Below are 24339 nucleotides of genomic sequence, written 5' to 3' on the forward strand. Positions count from 1 at the left end.
ACTTTACCTGACCTCCTAGTAAATACAACACCTGTAGCTGGACTTACCTGCCCTCCTAGTATATATACAACACCCGTAGCTGGACTTTCCTGACCTCTAGTAAATACACTCCTTAGCTGGACTTTACTGACCTCCGCTATATACATACCTGTAGCTGGACTTTACCTGACCTCCTATAATTTACAACACCTGTAGCTGGATTTACCTGACCTCCTAGTATAATACAAAACCTGTGCTGGACTTACCTGACCTCCTAGTATAATACAACACCTGTAGCTGGACTTTACCTGACCTCCTAGTATAATGCAACACCTGTAGCTGATTTACCTGACCTCCTAGTATAATACAACACCTGTAGCTGGACTTTACCTGACCTCCTAGTATATACACACCTGTAGCTGGACTTTACCTGACCTCCTAGTATAATGCAACACCGTAGCTGGATTTACCTGACTCCTAGTTAATACAACTCCGTAGCTGCTGATTCCTCTAGTTATACAACACCTTGTTTAGAGGACCTTACCTGCCCTCCTAGTATAATACAACACCCGTAGCTGGACTTTACCTGCTCCTTGTATAATACAACACCTGTAGCTGGACTTACCTGACCTCCTAAAATAATGCAACAACCTCACGTGGAATTACGACCTCCAGTATAATGCAACACCGTAGCTGATTTACCTGACCTCCTAGTATAATACAAACCCGTAGCGCTGTACTAGCTCCTAGTATAATACAACACCTGTAGCTGGACTTTACCTGCCTCCTAGTATAATACAACACCCGTAGCTGACTTTACCTGGCTTCTAGTATTATACAAACACCTAGCTGGAATTTACCTTCCTCCTATATAATACAACACCGAGCTGAATACCTACCTCAGTATAATCAACACTGTAGCTGGACTTTACCTGACCTCCTAGTAAATACAACACCCGTAGCTGACTTTTACTGACCTCCTAGTATAATACAACACCTGTAGCTGACACTTTCTGACCTCCGCGTATAATACAACACCTGTAGCTTACTTACCTTAGCCTCCTAGTATAATACAACACCTGTAGCGACTTTACCTGACCTCCTAGTATAATACAACACCTGTAGCTGACTTTACCTGACCTCCTAGTATAATACAAACACCTGTACTGGACTTACCTGATCTCCTAGTATAATACAACACCTGTAGCTACTTTACCTGCCTCCTAGTAAATACAAAACCTACTGGACTTACCTGCCTTACCTAATATTACACCTGTAGCTGAGATTTACCTACCTCCTAGTATAATACAACACCTGTAGCTGACTTTACCTGACCTCCAGTATAATACAACACCTGTAGCTGACTTTACCTGACCTCCTAGTATAATACAACACCCGTAGCTGGACTTTACCTGACCTCTCTTATATACAAAACAACCTGTGCTAACCTCCGCCGTATAATCAAAACACTGTAGCTGACATTACCTGCCCTCCTGTATAATACAACACCGAGCTGACTTACCTACCTCCTTGTATAATACAAATAATACAACACCTGTAGCTGGACTTTACCTGACCTCCTAGAATAATACAACACCTGTAGCTGGTCTTTACCTGACCTTCTAGTATAATACAACACCTGTAGCTGGACTTTACCTGACCTCCTAGTATAATACAACACCTGTAGCTGGACTTTACCTGACCTCCTAGTATAATACAACACCTGTAGCTTGTAGAGACCCCAATAAAACCTCTTCACACAGACCGACAGTGCACCCTGTCCCAAGACACACACACACACACACACAGTCTCAGCCTGTTATGACACTCTACCCTGCCCTGCCCTGGCCCAGCCCATGTGTCAATAAGAGAGTGAGCTCATTCTGCCTAGTCAGCCAACACATAACAGCTGACTGCACTGTCCAGTCAAACCTCCCCACAGAAACACACAACTAACACCCAAATACATTCAGCAACTTTAATTCAAGGTAGACTTGGATGAACACGAAGGTTGCTCATAAAGTGATTGTTTATTTAGCTTGTTTAGTTTGTTGAACACACACACACACACACTCAATTTAACCTCATGTAATATTAGCCACGCTAAATACAGAAAGTCACCCTTTCTCCACCTCTAATGCTCTAGCTAACCTGACGTTCTCCCTTCCACCCCCTGATCCTTCTGTTTCACCCCTTCCAAAGCGTGTCAAAAATAAATCCCATCTATAATTTAGCATCTGTAATTTAGCATCCGATCCTCCTTTCAGCGGCCGTTCTAGAAGAGGCATTTTCACACCGGATCATCTCATCCACATGACTCACCCTCCATAACAGAGCTTTGATGTATTTATGTAGATTTTTGGGAGTGTTTTTTTTTTGTTAAGGAGACTATAGCTGAATTTGCTTCTACCTGACTTTTTTCACATCGCAATCTTTACCTGGTGGCAAATCTCGCTCCGGGGTACAAATAAGACCGTGTAAAAAATATATATATATATATATATATAATAATAATAATAAAAGACCTATAGAAACTGCAGCAGCGGGGGATAAAATGTGCTAGATTTTTATGTAGCTTTAATTGACCTTTTAACACATACACTGGAGCATGAGTGGCCACAAGAGACACATAGAGTATCTCCGTGTTGGCAGAGAGCTGATGGGTTGAAGGGACTGAATGGCAATGAAATGGACCATGCATGTAATAACCATGCATGTTTAGTGGGTTAGATGACACCCAAGGGACTGGGTAGTTGACACACACCATAGCACGCACACAAACACTCTCGTTTAGATTTGACTCAAGAGATTTTGCGTTTATGGGTTTGTCTATAATAAGGGTTTGCATGAGAGGTGGACACAGACTGTTGGTGTGACTGTATGCGTGTTTGCTAGTTACTGTATGCGGCTCAGTGAATAGGGCTGGTAGACCTCATGTATTTGCAGAACAGGATCAGGTGGGGAGTGGAAGGCTGTAGTGTCTTTCACTAAGCGGAGAAGGTAATATTAGATTACATTTGGGCAACCTTTCCTCTTGTTTTCTCCTTTATACTTAGTGACTCAAATGAGTGATTCTCCTCTTCATTTCTATTTGTCATCAAGCCTCTTGCATCAGGCCAAGCAAAGTGTGTGTATGCGTATATGCATTCCTGCGTGTGTGTGTGTGTGTGTTTCTATGTTACAGTTACCTTTTTATTTCTTTTTGTTTCTCAGATAACGTTTACCTAAGAAAAGGTAAGCAGCCCTATCAGTCTTCCTGACTAACTCGCCTGCCTGCCTGCTGGCTCTTCTCAGCAAGGAAAAGTCTAAATGGGATCCTTGGGGCGTCCAACTCCGTCACCCAATTGAAGTTGACATTTAAAGCGGTTGTTAGGGTTAGCTAGGGTTTTGTTTATGGTTAGATTAAGGGTAGGTTAGGGGTTAGGCTTAGGGTAGGGACGTCCCAAGGATTCTGCATATCACTAACCTTCTCAGCATTGCATGTGTGCTTCCTTCTCCTCCTTCCTCTCAGCTTACAGGAAGTTGCCTCAGAGTTTGTTTGACTCGTATACCCCCCCACCCTCTGTCTTTCTGCATGCACCTTTGTATTTCCCCATTTCTGCACCTCTCCCCCACCTATTATTTTGGAGGGAAAGATGTCACTTCTATCTGTATTAGGGGGGTTCTTGAATTACAGTGGCATTTGGGCATGACATTTTGGTAACATCAAGTATACCTTCTTGGGTAAATTAGGATTTTTTAAAATGGAGGCCACAAATGGTCATCAAGCCTTAATTTTTTTTTTACTGTGATATGATTAATCATTTTACTCATGTTATTTCCTTTCATTTAAATTAACTAACACCAAGTGACACTTTGGATTTAGACACCCCAAAGTATTAATGGAATCCTCAAATGTATGACATTCTAACGGTGTGATATGCTAATAAGTTTCTTTCATATAGACCTGTCCTCCGATAACAGTTTGCCACGGGAGAGAATGCTCATGGACACACATTATACTAGTTGATCTATACACTATATTAAATAATTTGGTTCATTATTCAAAATAATAGGCTTATCTATCTAAATCGCCAAACCATGTCACTACACCTCTACACATCACCAGTGGGACAAACTAATTTGCTAGCCCCCAGTAGTTTCTACAATGCATACAAATAGATGTGTTGCAGTATAAAATACCTACATACACACACATTCTATGGTAGTCAATCTCGCTGTTGTTTATAGGCTCTGTTTTAACTGGGGAGGAGAAGAGAGAGATGAAGGGGGCCAGAGTTCAGAATATAACTTTAGAACGTGTGTGTCTGTCAGTGGTGTAAAGTACTTAAGCAAAAATACTTTAAAGTACTACTTCAGTAGTTTTCTTTCGTATCAGTACATTACTTTGCTATTTATATTTTTGACAACTTTTACATTACTACATTTCTAAAGAAAATAATGTAATTTTTACCGTCTGGTTTTCTTAATATAAGGAATATGAAATTATTTATACTTTTACTTAGTATATATTTTAGCAATTACATTTACTTTTGATACTTAAGTATATTTAAAACCAAATACTTTTATACTTATACTCAAGTAGGATTTTACTGAGTGACTTTCACTTGAGTCATTTTCTATTAAGGTATCTTTACTTTTACTCATGCTGCTTACGCCAAATCCTGACTCTGCCATCAGCATGACGCAACAGGGACCGGGATTGCATGCCCACGGAAGCTGCTTCTTGTTTTTAGCTGATAGGAGTGGAACCCGGTGTGGTCTGCTGAAATAGCCCATCCGTGACGAGGACTGACGAGTTGTGCATTCCACTGTTGTACTACGCCGTTATTTGCCTGTTTGTGGCCCGCCTGTTAGCTTGCACCATTCTTGCCGTTCTCCTTCGACCTCTCTCATCAGCGAGCTGATGCCCACAGGACTGCCCCTGACGGGATGTTTTTGGTTTGTCGCACCATTCTCGGTAAACCTTAGACAAAGTCGTGCGTGAAAAGCCCAGGAGGCCGGCCGTTTCTGAGAGCCTAGAACCGGTGCGCCTGGCACAGACGATCATACCACGCTCAGTCGCTTAGGTCACTAGTTATTCCCATTCTAACGTTCAATCGAACAGTAACTGAATGCCTCGATGCCTGTCTGCCTGCTTTATATAGCAAGCCACATCCACGTGACTCACTGTCTGTAGGAGCGAACCATTTATGTGAATGGGGTGGTGTACCTAAAAAGACTGGGCACTGAGTGCATGTTTTCTTAATAAATAACAGTTAAATAAAACATCAAATGCATTATTTGTCATGTTAAATCGTTTTTAAATGGTGCCAAAGTCAAGCGACAGCATTTACCACCACAATTCAAGAATGACCCATTTATTTATTTTTATCCTAGCAACGGTATTCTCAAGTTTAGGATGTGCATATCACCTTCCTGTTCCACAAGTGTGTATTACCAGAATTAAACTCTCTCAGACAATCTTCCACTAGACAGCAGGTGTCTCAGCCTAGAATCTTAGCTTGTCTAGACACTGCTGATACTCTGCCTGCTCGGCACATTCTACGACACATTCTCAGAATTCACCAGGATTCCTACTCCAGAATTACCTGTGTGTGTGTGTGGGGGGGGCTCTACATTTTATATTTTTAATTGGTAGCACTGGTGCACCTAACTTAAAGTTAGAAGCACCACTCTTAAATGTGCACACAATGCCACAGATACCACAGATGTCTCAAGTTTTGAGGGATCATGCAATTGGCCTGTTGATTGCAGCAATGACCACAAGAGCTGTTGCCAGAGAATATAATGTTCATTTCTCTACTATAAGCCAACTCCAACATCATTTTAGATAAACGTCCAACCGGTCTCACAACCGCAGACCACGTGTAACCATGCAAGCCTAGGACCTCCCCATCCGGCTTCTTCACCTGTGGTATCGTCTGAGACCAGCCACCCAGACAGCTGATGAAACTGTGGGTTTGCACAACCGAAGAATTTCTGCACAAACTGTCTCAGGGGAGCTAATCTAAATGGTCGTCGTCCTCACCGGGGTCTTGACCTGACTGCAGTTTGGTGTCGTAACCTACTTCAGTTGGTAAATGCTCACCTTCGATGGCCACTGGTTTCAGCTGGGCAAGCGGTTTGCTGATGTCAACGTTGTGAACAGAGTGGTCCATGGTGGCGGTGGGGTTATGGTATGGGAAGGCATAAGCTACGGACATTTTATCGATGGCATTATGGCAATTTGAATGCACCGAGATACCGTGACGAGATCCTGAGTCCCATTGTCTAGCCATTCATCCGCCGCCATCACCTCATGTTCCAGCATGATCATGCACGGCCCCAAGTCGCAAGGATCTGTACACAATTCCTGAAAGCTGAAAATGTCCCAGTTCTTCCATGGCCTGCATACTCACCAGACATGTCACCCATTGAGCATGTTTGGGATGCTCTGGATCAACTCGTACGACAGCGTGTTTCAGTCCCCGCAAATATCCAGCAACTTCTGTCATTGAAGATCAACAGCCTGATCAACTCTATGCGAAGGAGATGTTTTGCACTGCATGAGGCAAATGTTGGTSACACCAGATACTGACTGGTTTTCTGATCRACYKKCCTACCTTTWTTAGAATAGGCTATGTGATTCAGAACATGCCCTTGAACAAACAACATGCTGATCAACATGCTGATCTATACCGACACTGGTAGCAACCTGTATTAAAGCTAATGTTTGCTTTGCCCTAGCTAGTYCATTTTAAGTAAAGGTGGCATTAGTGATGAGTTTCCTTCAGACTAACTGGCAAGATTCACAAACTATTATTATAATAGAGAAAATTCATATTTAGAAGCAATGTGGAAAGCAGCATTGTTGTTTTGGAACAATCTGTTGAGTGACATGCTGAGAGAAGCAGTCACGGCGTGGAGAAACTGTCTGCTGCCTCCCTGTAGAGTGACAGGGGGGGCTTCAGCCTGTCTTGTTTCAAATTGAATTTTATGTGTCACGCGCTGAATACACCTTACAGTGAAATGCTTACTTACAAGCCCTTAACCAACAATGCAGTTAAGAGAAATAAGTGAAATAATTAAAGAGCAGCAGTAAAAGAACAGTAGCGAGGCTATCTACAGGGGGTACTGGTACAGAGTCAATGTGCGGGGGCACCGGTTAGTCGAGGTAATATGTACATGTAGGTAGAGTTAAAGTAACTATGCATAGGTAATAAACAGAGATCAGTATTGCAGTGAAAAAATGTGAATTGTAACAATATTTCAAGTTTCCCACAGCAAAATGTTTGGCTGCATCTGCGAGCCCTGTGTGCGTGTGTGTGCGTGTGTGCATGTTTGTTTGCGTTCCTGTGTGGGTTTGTGTCAGGAGCTTTGAAGGTATCACAAGTTTAGTCATGTGATAACAGCGCTCCTCTCAGAACCCCACAGAGGTCATTTGCATAATGCATTCACCAGACTCACTCCTTCCTGCCAGGACCTGCTAGAGAGGAGGCGCTGAGATGAGGCTCAGGCCTACTTCACAGCTCTGTGTGTGTGAACACTCTTGACCTGCCTCTGTCCTTAATAGTGCATGAATGAATCCTTAGTTGGCAGGAAGGTCTACACACTCGCATCAACCTGGTCAAAAACAAGCCAACTACACAAGGCACTCAGAAAGAGCAGGCCAGGACTGATTTGATACCCAAATGACCCATCGTCCCCATCTCCACCACCTGATTTGCAACKGCTTTGTATTTACTTGGTGTGTAGTATAGTGTAGATGGGTGTAGTCCCATCTTCCAATCTCATTTGCTTTTGTCCATTTTCATAATGATTATATAACTACTGCTGGATGTATTTAGTGTGGGCCAGTCTTGTTCTCTACCTAGCCCAGGTGATATTAGGTTTAGCCATGCACGTCATTATAGCGGCCATTTACAAACGCCCCACCCCACCTACACACACTTCTCACACACGCTCTTAACCCCGGGACGTAAGGGGTTAAGAAAATTCACCGGACAGTAAATTCACCGGACTTACTGTGAACACATCTGAGTTAATTCATATTTCATGGCTGTCTCTTATTCACTCCTGACTTCTCATCAACATGGCTGTACATTAACATCACTAGCTAGGGTGTCTCCCTTGTCGTAAAAAAAACCCGCCTATACATGATTTAGCCTGTCTATCCTGTTGGCTGTCATTCAGTGACTATTGAGCTACAGTTCTGACTATAAATAACATGCACCTGTATCTCTGCTGTTGATTTTGTCTTTCTACTTTGAGTATTTTGGCATTTTTCTAAAAGGTKGTTTGTTGTCGCCAACCCACCTGGTTAACCAATGGGGTACTTATGTACTAGCAGTAGATCATTAGATTGTTACTGGTAGATATTAAGCCCTGATATAGGGTCTGTGGTTCTACCATTAATTCAGTCTTACAGAACCCCCAGAAGACTTGGTAGATAGACATTGTATCTCCGTGTGGTTTACAATACCACTGTAATAATAATGACTAGATAAGCACTGTGTGAGACTGAGAATAAATCGTCTAATTTGGTCCCATTAGCCCTGATTAGAATCTGCTGTACTGCTGTGATCACAGATGAAAACATCCCTCCCTGCCATGATACAGGCCAGACTTGTTCTTTTAATAATCGCTTTGATTCTCTTAAATACGCTTTTGAATTAGCCTTCACTGTCTGTTTACACAATGGCTTGTTGTTGGATATGCAAATCAGATGTTTTTTTTGGATGTTGGATATTTGTTTGGATGTCTCCCAGTATAGCAAAAGCTAGGAGACGAGAGGAGAGGATTGGGGGAGGGGAGAAGACGAAAGATAGAAAAGGGGAGAGGGGGTTCTCTTCAAAGTAAATTATGCAGTTATTGTTTTGTGGAAGTCAGGATTTGCCTCAGTGTCTATCGCCTGGAGGATGGGCAAAGGAAGCAAAAAATATAATTTACATGCAAACTAGTACTGTAACTACACTCTGGACCGGAGGGAGCCGAGGAGGTAGAAAAGAGAGGGAGGGAGGGAGAGGGGGATGGGCAGAAGTTCAGATGCCGAAGCAGCAGCCTGCATTCTGCTCTGTGGCCTATTCTAAATGGCTTGATGACTAATCTAGGAGGATCTATAAAAATAGTTGATCTATTTCTGCACACCGGAGATCAACAGGAGCACTGTGAGTGTGTGTGTGTGTGTGTGTGTGTGTGGGAAAAACACTATTATTAACCAGGGGTGGTGTGGAGAGATGCACTGGGGCAGAGAGACATTATTTGCACCATGTATGGAAAAAAGGATCGGCTATGTCCCGAGACAGTGATTTGTTTGTAGGAAAATGAATTCACTGTTTCTCTAAATCTGGCTTCAGAAGAATATACTAATGAGAGAATATAAAATGAGGGGAAAATACCTCTGTTCTCTCCCATAGGAATGAATTATTCTATTTGTTTTCTAAGTGTGGCGTGGCTTAATAACAGATAGCGGTGTAATCCTCCATGATCTAGGCTACTGCTGGCCACTAGTCATTCTACTGTGACTCATCTCACCATGCCCCATTGAGTCAGATATTCTCAGAATCTTTGTGTCCAATTGGTGACTGTAAACCTAGAGCATTAGATGTAGAAGTCTTTGGAGAGGGGTGGATAACTCATCACTTAAAAATAGATTACTCTATTTGTGTGTGTGATTTAGTAGGACCACAGAGTTTGTAAACCACAGAGCCTCTAAACATCGCGAGACTTCCCGAACAACAATTGCGAAACCGACCAGGCCGGTTTTTGGGGTTTGAGAAGTCAGTGAGTGAAGTGAAAAATGATGTGTCAAACACGAGGCCTGCGTAATGACTTGGGTTGTCAATTCATTTTGGCCCGCTTCCATACCGCTCGCGATGCGCTGCACTACAAGTCGCAGCAAGCACTGCCAACGTGCTGCATGCCAAATGACAGTGTCTGGCCTGCAAAATCATTGGGAGTTTTTTTTCAATATGGCCCTTGCGCAGATTTGAGTCTGACGCACCTGCCTTAAGTGTTCATTTTCTTGAAATCTAAAAGCACAACCTCGATTCGAGCCAATGTCTTCAGTAGTTTAACATGTTATTTCTCCAACCTCGTGAAAGTGACAAACTGAAACATTTTAATTTGAGTCAAAAACAACTTTATATCGAAGAAGTGCCTTTGATTTGACGGCCAGCACATACGCAGTCCGGTGTGAGACGACCGTTAAACCCGATGAAGTGTTTCTACGCGTGAGTTTAGCTAATGTCGCCATGACATCACCTAGAAGTGTGTTTCGGGGATTTCTATTGGAGTAGCAGTTTCTGCCAATCTTCATACTGTGCTGGCTTTGGTAGACCTGTGTACGCCTGTGGGAAGTCACTAGTCAGCGTGGAGTCAAAGTAAAATCAAGACCCACGATGCACCATGAATTAAACATCACTACTGTTGCACTGTGGGTAACAGAAAGTGGAGTAAACAAACATGTCCTATGCAAATGAGCGGGAACCAACCGTTTAAATGGCTCTGGAGAGGGTGAAACGTGTGTGTGTGTGTGTGTGTTCGTTCATGCCTGCCTTTTTCTACCATGCTCCCATTGTATCTCTCAACACCTGTTTATGTGGACTGCTCTGAATCTAACTGTTTTCCGCTGTTGTTCATTGCTTAGCCTGGTGCTAATATATGTAAATYCATTGTCATGTATAGTTTTGCTAGCACAGCACAGTATATTTGACCGTCTATCTCTCCCTCTGTTCTGTCTTGTAGCCATCAAGGAGAAGTACAGTGACTGGACAGATTTTCTCATCCAGGACTTGACTGGCTCACGGACCGCACCAGCAAACCTACTGGAAGGGGTGAGTACTGTCTCGGTGGGAGTGTGACGGAGAACGAGATGGAGAGATAATGAGACTGTGTATGCGTAGGTGACACCCGTGTATTAACCATCAACACATTWTAGAGCTTTAGCTAATCTGTTGAGCTCTGTATGTTAAGCTGAAGTTTCACCCCAGATAATACCAGTTCCCTCTCAAAGAGGAAATCACACATGCAGTGCAGTCAAAGAATTCATACCCCTTGACTTATTCCATATTGTGTTGTCTTACAGCCTGAATTCAAAAATGGATTACATTTATTTTTGTTCTCAACCATCTACACACAATACCCCACAYTGACTAAGGGAAAATAGGATTTCAGAAATATTAGCAAATGTATTGAAAATGAAATACAGAAATATCTCATTCACATAATTATTCACGAGTCAATACATGTTAGAATCACCTTTGGCAGTGATTACAGCTGTGAGCCTTTCTGGGTAAGTCTCTAAGCGCTTTACACACCTGGATTTGACAAATTTTCCACATTATTCTTTTAAAAATTCTTCAAGCTCTGTCAAGTTGGTTGTTGATCATTGCGAGACAGCCACTTTCAAGTCTTGCCTTAGATTTTCAAGCCGATTTAAGACAAAACTGTAACTAGGCAACTCAGGAACATTCAATGTCGTCTTGGTAAGAAACTCCAATGTATATTTGGCCTTGTATTTTAGGTTATTGTCCTGCTGAAAGGTGAATTTGTCTCCCAGTTTCTGTTGGAAAGCAGACTGAACCAGGTTTTCCTCTAGGATTTTGCCTGTGCTTAGCTCTATTCTGTTTCTTTTTAAAGATATTCTTTGAAGAGGTAGGGTTTCAGGTGCTTTCAGAAGATGGGCAGGGACTTTCAGTTTCAGCTGTCCTAACTTTAGGGGGATGCTGGCTCTGGAAGAGCTTGGACTGGACTGAGCTGGAGCTGCCCTCCCGTAGGGGTGGGATGGCCAAGAGACCAGAGGTGGCAGAAAGGAGTGCTCGGGTTGGGGTGTGTAGGATTTGAGCATAGCCTGAAGTTAGGGAGGGGTAGTTCCTCTTGCTGCTCCGTAGGTAAGCACCATGGTCTTGTAGTCGATGCTAGCTTCGACCTGAAGCCAATGGAGTGTGCGAAGGAGCAGGATGACATGGGAGAGTTTGGGGAGATGACAAGTGCCTAGATTAGGATCTGCGCAGCTTCCTGCGTGTGGTAGGGTCATACTCTACGTATATTGTAGAGCATGAACCTGCAGGATGGAGTCATTGCTTTGATGTTTTCAGAGAACGACAGGGTGTTGTCCAGGGTCACGCCAAGGTTCTTTGGACTCTCTGGGAGGGCGACACTGCAGTTGAGAACTGTGATGGAGAGGTCTTTCAGCCGGCAGGCTTTCCCCAGTAGGAAGAGCAGCTCCGTCTAGTTGAGGTTGAGCTTGAGGTGGTGGGCCGACATCCAAGCTAAGATATCTGCCAGGCACGCAGAGATACATGTCGCCACCTGGTTGTCAGAAAGGGGAGGAAGGAGAAAAGTAGTTGAGTGTCATTCGCATAGCAATGATAAGAGAGATCATGTGAGGATATGACAGAGCCCAGTGGCTTGGTGTATAGAGAGAAGAGGAGAGGGCCTAGAACTGAGCCCTGGGGGACACCATCCATTTTAAATTCAGGCTACAACACAACAAAATGTGGAAAAAGTCAAGGGGTGTGAATACTTTCTGAAGGCACTGTACACACAGATTTAAATACTTTCCATCAATTCRCTCTTCTCCTCTCCATCTTCCCATCCTTCTCTCTAGCCTCTGAGGGGGAAGAACACAGTGGATCTGATTGTGGAGGGTTCGGTGATGGAGGTACGGGACCTRACTGACCCCTCCCTCTACTGGGCTGTCCGCGTCGCCCAGAACGTTGGTGGGAGGCTCCGCCTGCGCCATGTGGGTCTCCAAGACGACGCCCACGACACCTGGCTGTTCTACCTCGACGTGAGGCTCCGCCCACTGGGCTGGGCTCAGGAGAACCGTCTGTCACTGGAGCCCCCAGCAGGTAAGGGTGAGGGGTCATAGCTGCATGGAGGTAGGGGCTCTGGGTCACATTKAGCTGTAGTAGTGGTAGTTTTAAGTGCTGGGCTGAAACAAAAACCTGCAATTTTCCAGGACTCTCCAACTCTTTTGGATTTACATATTATTAAGGGTTAGTTATGAATCATATCCCATTATGACTGTTTTACACCTTTCAGAGTAGTTGGGAGTTTCCCTTCTCTCTGTTCAATATCATAAACCACCGTCTCTCTCGGTCTGTCTCTCTCGGTCTGTCTCTCTCGGTCTGTCTGTCTCTCTCGGTCTGTCTGTCTCGGTCTGTCTGTCTCGCTCTGTCTGTCTCGCTCTGTCTGTCTCGCTCTGTGTCTCTCGCTCTGTCTCGCTGTCTCTCGCTCTGTCTCTCGCTCTGTCTCGCTGTCTCTCGCTGTCTCTCGCTCTGTCTCGCTGTCTTTCTCTCTGTCTCGCTGTCTTTCTCTCTGTCTCGCTGTCTTTCTCTCTGTCTCGCTGTGTCTCTTTCTCTGTGTCTGTCTCTCTGTCTCTGTCTGTCTCTCTGAATGACTCAACATGTTGGCTTCTGTTCATATTCGAGATCTTTCAGTTTCAACTTCTACAGAACTGATGARTTTGTCAAAAAATACCTTTCCATAGAACGCGACACACGCAATATCACAATCATAGCAACACACTCACACTTGCAATGACACACATGTGTTCCTTCAGACATACATATACCGGTCGACTGTTTGAACATAAAATGGAACTCCACCAAACTTTAGAAATGTCCTCTCCAAATGATCAATAGAAATCCATATCAGTGTATCCAGTCTCAGCTGTAGCTCCATTTAAGCCAGTTTGTCAAGAGTGGGAAGGGGAGGGTCATGTGGTTGTAAGACGTATTCCTTTAAATGGCATCTGATATAAAAACAAAAAGACATTTGGGAAACACTGGGAGAGGTTTTCTTAAAGGGATAGTGTGAGATGTAGGCAATGAAGCCCTTTCCACTAACCCAGAGTCCGATGAACCCATGGACACCATTTTTATGTCTGCATGCAGTTTGAAGGAAGTTAAAGGTAGTTTTGTGAGCCATTGCTGAATATATCCCTTTAAATAAACAGTTGGGAGAGATTTGTAAGGTCTTTAATTTGATGCTGAGTTTCAGAGAGTCATATTCTGACTGTCATCTCTCGCTCGTCTCAGAGTTGCGTGGCCTGAAGAGCGCCCTCGAGTGGCAGGAGGCCCTGGAGGCGGCGCGGAGCGAGGCCCAGCAGAACCCACTGCCCCTGGAGGTGTTTAAGGTGAGGGTCAGCCACACAGGAAGTAGCCCTGTGACACAGGAAGTGCTTCTACACACAACCGACTTCATGTGTACTCTTGTGCAGGTTCGACCGTTCTTACTGCGTGTGCTATCAGGCCATGTGGGGCTGGTTGTTCAACAGTTACACAAATCAAATACTCACTTAATCAATGTAGTCAAACCCCTGAGTAACGATCAGACATTTAACAGACGATATCATGTTGTTATCAGATTCCACTCAACCCAGTCAAAACTCTTCTCTGTCCTGGCTCCCCAATGGTCAAACAAGCTTCCCCCTAATGTCAGGACAGCGGAGTCACTGCACATCTCCCGAAAAAAAAAAAAAAAAAAAACGTATTTTTTTGTTATGATACTTTAAAGAGTATCATAAATAAATCCCATGGTAAACAAAAGCACTGACTTTTGCAAGTAACTACTTTGTTGAGGGAAAATGTACTTGCTACAACTGTGATGTGTTGTCTCACCTAGCTATCTTAAGATYAGTGCACCAACTGTAAGTCACTCTGGATAAGAGCGTCTGCTAATTAACTACAATGTCACTGTAAAATGTTTATGCTACGTGGCTCAGACACCTCTCCTATCTGTGGGTGTGTTTTATTGTGTGGGTGTGTTTTATTTTGTGGTTGTGTTTTCTTGTGTGGTTGTGTTTACTGTGTGGGTGTTTTATAGTGTGTGTATGTGTGTGGCGATAAGCTGCTGTCTTTCCCACGCCCCTCTTAAGTCTGGGTGTGTACCTGTCGTACAGACGAAAGTGATCTGGCTGGACCTGTCTGATGGCCTCGGTGGCAGTGGGTTTCAAAGGGCCACGCTAGCTAGCTCTATTTGTCCCTATAGGTCAAACACACCTGTCACAGACAATTAGTTAGACTCACATAGGCATTATTTGATCTAACTCGGAGCATATTTGGGCGGTTGAGCAGACTAGTCAATAATTTCAAAGTAATAACATTTTCATGTTATAGCCTAGTCCCACTGCTTAGTGTTTGTTAAGAAAGCCTGTTTGCAGTGACCATTAAAAGACGTGCGTGTTTTCCACGGTGACCCGGTTGTTTCAGGACCATGCAGACTTGACCAAGCACTCCTTCCGGGCGGGGATGAAGCTGGAGATGGTGTCTCCGTCGGAACCGTTCCACATCTGTCCTGTATCTGTCACACAGGTGGGCCTACCTGACCATCTCAAACCTTAGCCAACTCTATCAAACCCCATCAAACAGTATCAAACCCCATCAAACAGTATCAAACCTAGCCATACCCTTAAAAGTGTTTGATGTGTTAATGCAGCCATGGTAATAATGGCTCTCTGTAGGTCTACAATGAGCACTACTTCCAGGTCACAGTGGATGACCTCACTCAAGAGGCCACACCCCTGTCCCTGGTGTGCCATTCTGAGTCGCCGGGCATCCTCCCCGTCCAGTGGTGTCTGAAGAACGGGATTGGTCTAGAGCGGCCCAGGGGCTACCTGAGCCAGGACTTTGATTGGGCGGACTACCTGAAACAGAGCGGGACTGAGACCGCCCCCGACGCATGCTTCCCCGACGTAAGATACTTTCGCATCCTTCCTCCTTCAGTTCCTCGCCTCATCCTTCTCTCTCCATCCCTCTCCTCTTCCCTCTCTCCATGCCTCTTCTCCCCACTGTCCTCATCCTTCTCTCATCCCTCTCCTCCCCTCTCTTCCTCCATCTTGTCGTCCCTGTGCCCACCCCCCTTAAAGCTGCATTATGTCACTTTTTAGACGACCCGACCAAATTCGCATAGAAATGTCAGTCATAGATCTGTCATTATCATTGAAAGCAAGTCTAAGAAGCCCTGGGTCTGTTCTATGTGCACTGGTGTTTACAGCTTTCATTTTTTTACACCAGCTTTAAACAGCTGAAAAGACTATTTTGGGTTATGGAAAATATATTTCACAATGGTTTAGATGGTACAATGATTCTGTACACAATGACTGCTTGTTTTGTCACAAAATGAAATTAGGTGAACTATTAGAATTTTAGCAACCAGGAAATGGTTGAGCGATTTCTGCATATTGCACCTTTTTAAATGAACGATTATACAGACAATGTGTGTGGCTTAAGTCTTGTCAGAAAGATCCATTGTTATGTCTACTGTTTATCCCATTGGCTGGCTGMCTGTCTGTGTGTGTAGGCGTGGCAGAGCCGAGGCTTCGCTAAAGACATGTGGCTGGAGGCCGTTAACCCTGTCAGGCCCACCGAGGTGTGTGTGGCTCAGATCACACAGGTCAGGGGTCGCCTGCTGTGGCTCAGACTGGAAGGTGAGACCTGTGTGTGTGGTGTGTGTGTGTGTGTGTGTGTGTGTGTGTGTGTGTGTGTGTGTCTGTAGACAGCTGTCTTAACCCATGCTCTTTTGTCCCTCTCCAGGCCTGCCTAAGTCCGTCCCTGAATGTATTGTGGATGTGGAGTCCATGGACATCTTTCCTGTAGGATGGTGTGAGACCAATGCTTACCTCTTGACTCCTCCACTGAAGCCTGTCTGTAAGTATCCCCGCATCTCTCGCTCTCTCTCACACACGCGCACGCACACACACACACACACACACAGTGCAAACCCTATTATTTTGTGTTGATTGCAGGCCAGCAGCAGAAGAAGATAGCCGTCGTCCAGCCAGAGAAGCAGTAAGTTCGCTGATGCTCCAAAACTACAGAGAACCACCCTCACTGTTCCGTTCCCTTTTTTAAAAGCCCCATCCAGCACTTTAACAGTTCCATCACACAGATTGCTATTCCACTCTAAAAACAAATCAATTCATTGCCAAGCCATTTCAGCAGCCACAGAAATGCATGGCCTATACTTTACAATACAACCTCCTAGATGGAGAACACACTCAAGTAGATACCCTTAAAAAGCCTCAAGGCCCCTCTCTCTCAAACCATAGCCTTCCCCCCGGAACAGTAGCTAGCTGTTCACTTGGAAATTGCCATTTTTTTTCTTCAGCGGACAGATTTATTATATTGACAAATGACATGTTTCAGTCGCGGCTGGGAAACGCAGCTCTGAAGGATCAGGGTAGTGGTCGTTCAGAGACGACATATGAGGCTTTCAGTAACACTTTGTCAACCTCTCTCGTCTAACCTCTTTTACCATATCTCTCACCCAAGGGACTCATTCATCAATAATCCCTCATTCCGTTGTTGTTCAGTTGTGTTAAGGGAAGCACATGTATCACACTAAGCTAAATCGGACTGGGTCTTAAATAGCTGTATCGTTGATTGAATGATTGGATGGCTTGGCTGTTCACTTGATTGATTGATTGGTTCATGGATTGATTGATATTCCGTCTGTAGGTTGGCTCCGCCACAACCCGTGGAGACAATCCCTCTCAACCTCTGTGAGCCCGTTGCCATGGATACAGGTAAACACGATTCATAATTCAAATACAGTTGAAGTCGGAAGTTTACATACACTTAGGTTGGAGTCATTACAACTCGTTTTTCAACCACTCCACAAATGTCTTGTTAACAAATTATTAGTTTGGCAAGTCGTTAGGACATCTACTTTGTGCATGACGCAAGTAATTTTTCCAACAATTGTTTACAGACAGATTATTTCACTTATAATTCACTGTATCACAATTCCAGTGGTGACAGAAGTCACTTACACTAAGTTGACTGTCCTTTAAATAGCTTGGAAAATTCCAGAAAATTATGTCATGGCTTTAGAAGCTTCTGATAGGCTAATTGACATTATTTGAGTCAATTGGAGGTGTACCTGTGGATGTATTTCAAGGCCTACCTTTAAACTCAGTGCCTCTTTGCTTGACATAATGGGAAAATCAAAAGAAATCAGCCAAGACCTCAGAAAAAAATTGTAGACCCCTACAAGTCTGGTTCATCCTTGGGAGCAATTTCAAACGCCTGAAGGTACCACGTTCATCTGTTACAAACAATAGTACGCAAGTATAAACACCATGGGACCACGCAGCCGTCGTAACGCTCAGGAAGGAGACGCATTCTGTCTCCTAGAGATGAACGTACTTTGGTGCGAAAAGTGCAAATCAATCCCAGAAACAACAGCAAATGACCTTGTGAAGATGCTGGAGGAAACGGGTACAAAAGTATCTATATCCACAGTAAAACGAGTCCTATATTGACATAACCTGAAAGCCGCTCAGCAAGGAAGAAGCCACTGCTCCAAAACCGCCATAAAAAAAGCCAGACTACGGTTTGCAACTGCACATGGGGATAAAGATCATACTTTTTGGAGAAATGTCCTCTGGTCTGATGAAACAAAAACAGAATTTTTGGCCATGATGACCATCATTATGTTTTGGAGGATAAAGGGGAATGCTTGCAAGCCGAAGAACACCATCCCAACCGTGAAGCACGGGGGTGGCAGCATCATGTTGTGGGGGTGCTTTGCTTGCAGGAGYGACTGGTGCACTTCATAAAATAGATGGCGTCATGAGGAAGGAAAATMATGTGGATATATTGAASCAACATTTCAAGACATCAGTCAGGAAGTTAAAGCTTGTTCGCAAATGAAATAAATAAAAGCTGAAATAAATKATTTTCTCTACTATTATTCTGACATTTCACATTCTTAAAATAAAGTGGTGATCCTAACTGACCTAAAACAGGGAATTTTTACTGGGATTAAATGTCAGGAATTGTGAAAAACTGAGTTTAAATATATTTGGCTAAGGTCTATGTAAACTTCCGACTTCAACTGTATGTGATGATTTATTTACAGCTATTAATGAAAATGAGATTAATGATTAACATGGAAAAGCCCTGTAAACAGAGAGTGTGGGTGTGTGTGTGTGTGTGTGCGCGTTAGCCACACCTGTTTCAAAGCAGATTCATATTGATGAGCAAACAACATTCGTCTGTCTAACAGTTGCTCTTCACAATCACGGTTGGTACCTCACAGCTTGTCTCAGAAAAGTGTAGCGTTCTAACAAACTTCTACATATGAATCAATATAACACTTCTCTTAGTTTGTTCCTCTCAACATTTTACACGGCCAATGTTCTGTTTATTTTTTAAGGGTGTGTGTTTGTGGGCCAATGTTCTGTTTATTGTGTGTGTGGGGAGGTGCATCAGCATTATGTCCATAAGAGACGCGTGTCCTTCTAAGTTCCGCTCATGCATATTTATCATTTGTCTAATTACTATTCAACCGGAGCTGTGCAATTCCAGGTGTATGAGTAACAAAGTGTAAACTGAGGTGTGGCGTCACACTACATTGTTATGTGCAGCACACCTCTAATACAAGCCTCATTAACAAGCCAGTGGAGTTTTAGAACAAGTCATTCATAATGTAAGRGTTAGGCTGCTTTTACACAGGCAGCCCAATTCTGATCTTTTTTCCACTCATTTGTCTTTTGAACAGTCACATCAGATCTTTTTACATCAGATCTTTTTCAGAGCTGATCTGATCGGTCAAAAGGCCAATTAGTAAGAAAACCTATCAGAATTGGGCTGCCTGTCTAAACACAGCTCAATTCTGATAGACTATTTGGAAGTCCAATTATTTTTTTCACTATCAAGAGATTGAACTTGATAGGCTGCCTGACAATCTTATACCTGTATGTCATTGGAGGATTGTCTGATGTCCCATGATGCTTCTCTCTCTCCTCCCCAGGCTCAGCCAATGGGAGATACTGTTGTTCCAGGATCTATGTGAACCACCGCTGTTTCTCTGGCCCTTACCTAAACAAGGGGCGCATCGCTGAGCTGCCACAGGCTGTAGGGCCGGGGAAATGCACTCTGGTCCTCAAAGAGGTAAGTAGAGAAACATCAACATACTGGTTGCATCCAAATCTATTCCCACGACTGTTGGCCAGAGTCCTATGGGGTCAGAAAAACTAACAACAGACTCTGGAGGAGGTGGAGAGGCATATGCCTAATTAAAGGACTGGAGAGGGAGGGAGGGAGGAGAGAAGGAAATGTCTTGTTAACCACCTGCGGTCTCTCAGCAGCAGCTTCAGTTTAATGTGCTCTGTCAGTCATTTCTGTTTATACACACACACACACACACACACACACAGTAACTCAGCAAAAACAGCCTTTAATTTCCCTAGATACCCCCTAGTGAGAGTGTGTGAATGTGTGTCCTTGCTCATTTGAGTGTGTTTGAGGGTTCGTGTGTTTGTGTTCTACTGGTTTTTGTTCTTAACTGACTTGCCTAGTTAAATAAAGGTAAAAAAACTTCACTTCACAACTAGGGAGAAAAAAAATGACAATGTTTTTTTTTAAAGAAAGTGTGTTCTCCTGTGTGTCCCTGTGCAGGTGCTGAGCATGTTGATCAATGCGGCCTACAAGCCTGGGCGTGTCCTGAGGGAACTACAGGATGTAGAAGAGCAGCACTGGGACTGCCACGAGGAGACCCTCAAAGCCAAGTGAGTCCCACCTGGAGGAGCRCGACCAGGATTGGAGCGACAATTTAGGACCCATTTTTAACTTAAGTCACAAGACAAGCCACATCAGCTGACACTGTTTCTCTCCGCTCCTTAGATACAAAGGGAAGACGTATCGATCGTCCATCCGGATCGTGCGTCTGGCAGAGCAGATCCCAGACTTCTGTCGRAAAGTGTGTGTGAAGCTGCAGTGCTGTCCCAACCTCTTCAGCCCCGTCCAAGTCACAGACCAGTGTCCTGAGAACTGCTCTATGCAGACCAAGACCAAATATAGTGAGTGTGTGTGTGTGTGTGGTTACTCTACTTGTGTGTTCATGTGTGGGTTTCTGTTGATGGGAACTAAGATCAACTTCATATATGTTTGTAGGTTGGTGTGTGCGTGCGCGAACAAATACAGTAATTTTCTACAAGTGTGAGTTTGTGTGTCTGTCACAAAAAACACACACACACACACACACGAAAATACACACAGCCATTTGTTTGATTAAACCCCCTTTTAAATGAATAGCTAACCTGCGTCAGAATTGAGCCCATATGAACTGTGTTGAGTGTTGTGTCCCCAGCGTATTACTACGGTAAGAAGAAGAAGCTGTCTAAGCCGTTTGGAGGAGAGGAGAGTCTGGAGGCCAAACCCACACGACGCAGGAAGAAGAGGAAGGCCATCTTTGTCCAGAAGAAACGGCGCTCGTCTGCAGTGGACTACACTCCTGCAGGGTCACCACAGGTCTGACAGAGCTCTCCCTCTATTTCAGTCTGTCTGTCTGTCGCTCTCTCCATGTCTCTCTTTCTCTTGTGTATAAGAGTGAAGGCTGTGTTCCCCTCCCCCTCTCTTTTTCCTTTTCTTTCTCGCTCTCTCTTCGTGTCTGTCTTTCTCTCCGTGTCTCTCTCTCTCTCTTTCTTTCTCTGTGTCTCTCTCGTGTCTCCTCTCTCTCGCGTGTCTCTTCTCTCTTTTCATGTCTTTCCCTCGCTCTCTCTCCTCTCTCTCTCTTCGTGTGTCTTTCTCTCTGTTATATAATGGACTTGYTTGTCACTGCACTAAGATTGACCCTATAACTCCCTACAGGACAGTGATGAAGACGAGGATGAAGATGATCTTATGTTGCAGTCGGGCAGTGAAGAAGGCACCAGCTCTGAGCCGCGCGAGGACCACACAGACACGTCCTCTGTGGAGGTGGCTAACAGCCGGCCGCGGCGCGCCGTGACGCTACGCAGGGCCACCCATACCGGCGTAGCTTCGAGCAGCCGCGAGGGTCCTGAAAGCAGGAGGCGGAGCACTCGGTCCCTGTCATATAACCAGGAGAGCAAGTACCACCCACCCAAGAGACAGGAAATGCAGGTGAGAGAGAATGCTACACGCAGAGACACACACACAGACCCACAATAATTAAGATGTGATTTAGTATTTGATGGGTTCTTTGGCTCCCTGGTGGCCGGGTGGCCCAGATATGGTCAGTGAATGGCGTCCGGCTGTCATATCAAGTCGATAAAGATCCTGTATGTAGATTGATCTTTGTGGCCATGTGTCCTGTGGTCCTCCAGGTGGAGTGTAGTGAGGCGGAGTGTCAGCTGGTGCTGGAGAGGAACCCTCTGGAGTGGTCCGTAGAAGACGTGGTCACGTTCATCACCTCCACTGACTGTGCTGCTCTRGCCAAGATCTTCCAGGAGCAGGTACACACTATCAATCAAATTTATTTATAAAGCCCTTTTTACATCAGCCGATGTCACAAAGTGCTATACAGAAACCCAGCCTAAAACCCTAAACCGCAAGCAATGCAGACATAGAAGCWMGGTGGCTTGGAAAAACTCCCTAGAAAGGCAGGAACCTAGGAATACACCTAGAGAGGAACCAGGCTCTGAGGGTGGCCAGTCCTCTTCTGGCTGTGCCGGGTGGAGATTATAACAGAACATGGCCAAGATGTTCAAACGTTCATAGATGACCAGCAGGGTCAAATAATAATAATCACAGTGGTTGTAGAGGGTGCAACAGGTCAGCACCTCAGGAGTAAATGTCAGTTGGCTTTTCATAGCCGATCACTCAGAGTTAGAGAGAGTCGAAAACAGCAGGTCCGGGACAAGGTAGCACGTCCGGTGAACAGGTCAGGGTTCCATAGCCGCAGGCAGAACAGTTGAAACTAAAGCAGCGGCACGACCAGGTGGACTGAGGACAGCACGGAGTCATCAGGCCAGGTAGTCTTGAGGCATGGTCCTAGGGCTCAGGTCCTCCGAGAAGAGGGGGAGAGAGAATTGGAGGGAACATACTTAAATTCACACAGGACACCGGATAAGACAGGAGGAATACTCCAGATATAACAGACTGACCCTATCCCCCGACACAAACTATTGCAGCATAAATACTGGAGGCTGTGACAGGAGGGGTCGGGAGACACTGTGGCCCCGTCCAACGATACCCCCGGATAGAGCCAGCCAGGCAGGACATAACCCCACCCACTTTGCCAAAGCACAGCCCCCACACCACTAGAGGGATATCTTCAACCACCAATTTACTACTACTGAGACAAGGCCGAGTATAGCCCACGAAGATCTCCCCCACGGCACGAACCCGAGTGGGGCGCCAACCCAGACAGGAAGATCACGTCAGTGACTCATCCCACTCAAGTGACGCACCCCTCCTAGGGACGGCATGGAAGAGCACCAGTAAGCCAGTGACTCAGCCCCCGTAATAGGGTTAGAGGCAGAGAATCCCAGTAGAGGGAGGGGAACCGGCCAGGCAGAGACACCAAGGGTGGTTCGTCGCAACAGTGCCTTCCGTTCATCTTCACACCCCTGGGCCAGACTACACTCAATCATAGGACCTACTGAAGAGATGAGTCTTCAATAAAGACTTAAAGGTCGAGACAGAGTCTGCGTCTCTCACATGGATAGGCAGACCATTCCATAAAAATGGAGCTCTATAGTAGAAAGCCAGGTCTCCAGCTGTTTACTTAGAAATTCTAGGGACAATAAGGAGGCCTGCGTCTTGTGACTTTAGCGTACGTGTAGGTATGTACGTCAGTACCAAATCGGAAAAAGATGGGTAGGAGCAAGCCCATGTAATGCTTTGTATGTTAGCAGTAAAACCTTGAAATCAGCCCTAGTCTTAACAGGAAGCCAGTGTAGAGAGGCTAGCACTGGAGTAACATGATCACATTTTTTTGGTTCTAGTCAAGATTCTAGTAGCCGTGTTTAGCACCTACTGAAGTTTATTTCCGGGTAGCAGGAAAGTAGAGCATTGCAGTAGTCTAATTTACTGTAGAAGTGACAAGCATGGATTAATTTTTCTGCATCATTTTTGGACAAAGTTTCAGATTTTTGCAATGTTACGAAGATGGAAAAAAGTTTTCCTTGAAACAGTCTTGATATGTTTGTCAAAAGAGAGATCAGGGTCCAGTGTAACGCCGAGGTCCTTCAGTTTTATTTGAGACGACTGTACAACCATCAAGATTAATTGTCAGATCCAACAGAATATCTCTTTGTTTCTTGGGACCTAGAACTAGCATCTCTGTTTTGACCGAGTTTAAAAGTAAAACATTTACCGCCATTCACTTCCTTATGTCTGAGGGAGGGCAATTTTGGGGCTTTACCATGTTTCATTGAAATGTACAGCTGTGTATCGTCCGCATAGCAGTGAAAGTTGACATGATGTTTTCGAATGACATCACCAAGAGGTAAAATATATAGTGAAAACAATAGTGGTCCTAAAACGGAACCTTGAGGAACACCGACATTTACAGTTGATTTGTCTGAGGACAAACCATCCAGAGACACAAACTGATATCTTTCCGACAGATAATATCTAAACCAGGCCAGAACTTGTCCGTGTAGACCGATTTGGGTTTCCA

General features: G+C 44.6%; 1 protein-coding gene across 5 annotated transcripts in view; it reads left to right on the plus strand.

Annotated features, from left to right (window-relative positions):
• sfmbt2 (Scm like with four mbt domains 2) overlaps positions 1-24339 on the plus strand; it is a 47064-nt gene that overhangs the window by 18892 nt on the left and 3833 nt on the right. For 2 of the 5 annotated variants that reach the window (XM_023967045.2, XM_023967060.2), the window contains 16 exons: positions 10708-10796; positions 12572-12815; positions 14007-14104; positions 15180-15281; positions 15431-15661; positions 16270-16396; positions 16503-16616; positions 16715-16757; positions 17427-17494; positions 19726-19865; positions 20373-20482; positions 20598-20773; positions 20868-20912; positions 21064-21224; positions 21564-21836; positions 22040-22168. In XM_023967045.2, the coding sequence (XP_023822813.1) occupies positions 10708-10796; positions 12572-12815; positions 14007-14104; positions 15180-15281; positions 15431-15661; positions 16270-16396; positions 16503-16616; positions 16715-16757; positions 17427-17494; positions 19726-19865; positions 20373-20482; positions 20598-20773; positions 20868-20912; positions 21064-21224; positions 21564-21836; positions 22040-22168 (2150 nt within the window). Of the gene's footprint in view, positions 1-3192; positions 3214-10707; positions 10797-12571; positions 12816-14006; positions 14105-15179; positions 15282-15430; positions 15662-16269; positions 16397-16502; positions 16617-16714; positions 16758-17426; positions 17495-19725; positions 19866-20372; positions 20483-20597; positions 20774-20867; positions 20913-21063; positions 21225-21563; positions 21837-22039; positions 22169-24339 lie in introns of all 5 variants that reach the window. The other 3 variants (XM_023967068.2, XM_023967075.2, XM_023967052.2) reach the window with 2 other exon arrangements.

The sequence above is a fragment of the Salvelinus sp. IW2-2015 genome, linkage group LG3, assembly GCF_002910315.2.
Source record: "Salvelinus sp. IW2-2015 linkage group LG3, ASM291031v2, whole genome shotgun sequence".
Classification (NCBI taxonomy): Eukaryota; Metazoa; Chordata; class Actinopteri; order Salmoniformes; family Salmonidae; genus Salvelinus; species Salvelinus sp. IW2-2015.